Source organism: Pygoscelis adeliae, unplaced genomic scaffold (genome assembly GCF_000699105.1).
Source record: "Pygoscelis adeliae isolate BGI_AS28 unplaced genomic scaffold, ASM69910v1 Scaffold404, whole genome shotgun sequence".
NCBI classification, from domain to species: domain Eukaryota; kingdom Metazoa; phylum Chordata; class Aves; order Sphenisciformes; family Spheniscidae; genus Pygoscelis; species Pygoscelis adeliae.
In genome coordinates this window covers 83,767-87,996 of record NW_008824598.1, presented here as the reverse complement: position 1 = coordinate 87,996, position 4,230 = coordinate 83,767, and the positions used below count along the sequence as shown (strand labels likewise).

The window sequence follows — 4,230 nt, the reverse complement described above, 5'->3', positions numbered from 1 at the left end:
CCGCGTGACAGCCGCCGACCACGGGGCGCCCCGGCTCTCTGCCACCACCATGGTGGCCATCGCCGTGGCCGACCGCAACGACCACGACCCTGTCTTTGAGCAGGGCGAGTACCGGGAGACCATCCGGGAGAACGTGGAGGAGGGATACCCCATCCTGCAGCTGCGGGCCACCGACGTTGACTCCCCACCCAATGCCAACATCCGCTACCGCTTTGTCAATGAGCGGGCCGCCCACGCCGTCTTCGAGATCGACCCCCGCTCCGGCCTTATCACCACCAGTGGGCCAGTGGACAGGGAGAAGATGGAGAGGTACTCCTTGGTGGTGGAGGCCAATGACCAGGGGAGGGAGCCAGGGCCCCGTTCTGCCACGGTCAAAGTCTACATCACGGTCCTTGATGAGAACGACAACACCCCTCAGTTCAGCGAGAAGCGCTACATTGTCCAGGTGAGGGAGGACATACGGCCCCACACTGAGATCCTGCGCGTCACCGCCACGGACCTTGACAAGGACAACAACGCGCTGGTCCACTACAACATAATCAGCGGGAACAGCCGGGGCCAGTTCTCCATCGACAGTGTCACTGGGGAGATACAGGTGGTGGCCCCGCTGGATTTTGAGGTGGAGAGGGAGTACGCCCTGAGGATCCGGGCTCAGGATGCGGGGCGCCCTCCCCTCTCTAACAACACTGGCATGGCCAGCATCCAGGTGGTGGACATCAACGACCATGCCCCCATCTTTGTCAGCACCCCTTTCCAAATCTCCGTCCTAGAGAATGCTCCCCTCGGCCACTCAGTCATCCACATCCAGGCTGTGGACGCGGACTACGGTGAGAACTCACGCCTGGAGTACAAACTGACGGGGGTCTCGGCTGACACACCTTTTGTGGTGAACAGTGCCACAGGGTGGATCACAGTCAGTGGGCCCTTGGACCGGGAGTCAGTCGAGCACTATTTTTTTGGGGTAGAGGCTCGAGACCATGGCTCTCCATCTTTATCTGCCTCCGCCAGCGTCACCATTACTGTCATGGATGTCAACGACAATCGTCCTGAATTCACCCAGAAGGAGTACTTCATCCGCCTGAATGAGGATGCAGCCGTGGGGACCAGCGTCCTCAGCGTCACGGCAATTGACCGGGATGTGAACAGTGCCATCACCTACCAGATCACAGGAGGTAACACGCGGAACCGCTTTTCCATCAGCACGCAAGGTGGGATGGGGCTCATCACTCTGTCTCTGCCGCTGGACTACAAGCAGGAGAGGCGCTACGTGCTCACCGTGACGGCCTCTGACCGCACCCTGCGTGACAACTGCCACGTTCACATCAACATCACTGATGCCAACACGCACCGGCCCGTGTTCCAGAGTGCCCACTACTCTGTGAGCATCAATGAGGACCGGCCTGTGGGCAGCACTGTGGTGGTGATCAGTGCCACAGACGATGATGTGGGGGAAAATGCCCGCATCACATACTACCTAGAAGACAACGTCCCTCAGTTTCGCATTGATCCAGACTCCGGGGCCATCACTCTGCAGGCAGAACTGGACTATGAGGACCAGGTCACTTACACGTTGGCTATCACTGCCAAGGACAATGGGATCCCACAGAAAGCGGACACCACCTACGTTGAAATCATGGTGAATGACGTTAATGACAATGCCCCGCAGTTTGTCAGCCCTCATTACCAGGGCATGATCTCTGAGGACGCACCTCCCTTCACCAGCGTGCTCCAGATCTCTGCCACTGATCGGGATGCCCACACCAACGGGCGGGTGCAGTACACCTTCCAGAACGGGGAGGATGGGGATGGAGACTTCACCATAGAGCCCACCTCGGGGATCATTCGCACTGTCCGCAGGCTGGACCGTGAGAACGTTCCCGTCTACGAGCTGACTGCGTACGCTGTGGATAGGGGCATCCCTCCTCAGCGAACTCCTGTCCATATCCAGGTTACCATTCAGGATGTGAATGACAACGCCCCTGTCTTTCCCGCTGAAGAGTTTGAGGTCTTAGTAAAGGAGAACAGCATCGTAGGCTCTGTCGTGGCCCAAATCACAGCCGTCGACCCGGATGAGGGGCCCAATGCCCAGATCATGTACCAAATTGTGGAAGGCAACATCCCTGAGATATTCCAGATGGACATCTTTTCTGGGGAGCTTACAGCCTTGATAGACCTGGATTATGAGACAAAACCTGAGTACGTGATTGTAGTGCAGGCCACCTCTGCCCCTCTGGTCAGCAGAGCCACGGTCCACATCAAACTCATTGACCAGAATGACAACAGCCCTGTTCTCAAGAACTTCCAGATCCTGTTCAATAACTATGTGTCTAATAAGTCCAACACCTTCCCCTCAGGGGTTATAGGGAAGGTCCCAGCTTATGACCCAGATGTGTCCGACCGCCTCTTCTACACCTTTGAGCGGGGAAATGAACTGCACTTGTTGATTGTAAATCAATCGAGCGGGGAGCTGAGGCTGAGCCGTAAGCTGGACAACAACCGCCCGCTTGTGGCCTCCATGCTGGTGACCGTCACAGGTAGGGTGTGAAAATCATTAAATTAATTTTAATTTAATAATTAAATTTAAAAACCTTAGTGCAGTACCTTCAGGGGGGCTCCGCGTGGTCCCCCTCGGGGAGCCCATTCTGCATCGGGGGGAGGCGGGTTGGGGACTGGCAACAAGGTTTGGATTGGGAATCCCTTCCAATCAGGGAATACTGGAGGGGCTGGGAAGGGTGGCAGTGGGGACATGCTGCAGGGGAGCGCTCTGTAAGGGGGCTGAGGCCAGAGATGGTCTGCAAGAACAAAGCATCGTTACTCAGCTGTGAGGATCGCTTGTAGCTGCTAGCGAGATACCTTTGGAGGTGCTGTCACCAGCGAGGCTGTGATGTGCACCGTAGGGTGCTGGCCAGGCAAGCAGCTGCTTCCCAGGGTGGCCAAGCTGCCATCCCAGGGGCTGGCATGCCGCTTCGCTCCCAAGCTTGGGTGGCTCTTCTCCCTGCTGGGACTGAGCGCTTCCCCGGCTATGCTCAGGAGGGAGGGGTTGAACTCGGTGCGGAGGGAGCCCTCTTAAAAATACCCATCTGCTGGTAGCAAACAGTTCAGTCCGGATTCTGGCTGTGGCACCTACTGACACTTGCGCTTTCTGGTGCAGCTTCTAAAACCTGGTACCACCTTTCTGCAGCCAACTTAGTGTTGCAGGGGACAGCTGTGACAAACCTCAGAGCGCGGTGCTTAAAACTCTTGCATCGTGTGTGTTGCCGGAGTATCCAAATGGAGATGCTAGTGGTAGCTGCTGGGGTGGCTTTGCGGGGTGTTGGGGTCCCCTCCGGCCAGGCTGGGGGCAGGGCAGAGATGGACCTAGGGGCTTGTCTGTGAGCAAGCGGGGTTTGGATCTGGAGCTCCCCACTGCCTGAGCTTTGCCTTCACCATCACCCTTTCTTTGCTTGCGGATGCGTGATCTGAAATGGAGGCATCCGTCCATCGCTGAACCGAGGAGCAGCTTCGGGGGAGGGAGGGCAGGCAAGAGCGCTCTTTGGAGTGGCCAAGCACGGAATTACTGAGAGTGCCTGGGGAGCCGTACGTTAAATTGTGATGCTTCCCTGACCCTCAGCTACCAGCTGCCCCCCCTTTTTACCCTCTCCCTCTCTCTATCCAGCTTATTCAGTGAGGGGAGGATTTCTTTCAAAAGATGGAGTGAGGGCTTTAAGAGGAGACCTGTTCAAGGCAATCCTGCATGGGCAGCACCAGCCCATCAGTGGATTGGTGCTTTTTGGGGGTCAACTGTAACCACAGGGCTGGCTGGGAGCGGGTGCAGGCGCACACATGCCCATCGCTGGAGATGGGGGGTGGCTTTGACCTTTCCAGCTTCTGCCTGAGTGTGTTTATGCAAGCCCTGCCTGTTTGCACACTTAACCCTGCACAAAGGCAGGAGACAATCACGTCCCGAAGTCCTGCATCGAGCCGCCTTGCAGCGAGGGGGGCCTTGCAATTAGAGTGTCGTCATCTTCCAGCGGGAAGGGAGACTGGGAGAGGTGCGCTCGTGAAGGAGGGGAGAAGATGGAAGGGGAAGAGCTGTACGGGGGAGGGAAGCGAGACACTGGGAAACGGGCCTTTTGTTGGCTTTGATATTAGCTATGGAGGTGGAGGTCTGGTTCGGTTTTTCCTTCTTTGTTGTTCGAAGCCCTCTGCCCAGCTGGCAGCCCTGTCAGCCCCGTGCTGTCGCTGTATGCA

The 4,230-nt window shown here is 57.1% G+C and overlaps 1 protein-coding gene across 1 annotated transcript in view; it reads left to right on the top strand.

Annotated features, from left to right (window-relative positions):
• Position 1: 1 nt before the first annotated feature.
• CELSR3 (cadherin, EGF LAG seven-pass G-type receptor 3) overlaps positions 2-4,230 on the top strand; it is a gene marked incomplete at its 5' end in the record, with an annotated part of 32,815 nt that continues 28,586 nt past the window's right edge. The window contains 1 exon segment of the mRNA XM_009322327.1: positions 2-2,534. Within this exon segment, the coding sequence (XP_009320602.1) occupies positions 2-2,534 (2,533 nt within the window).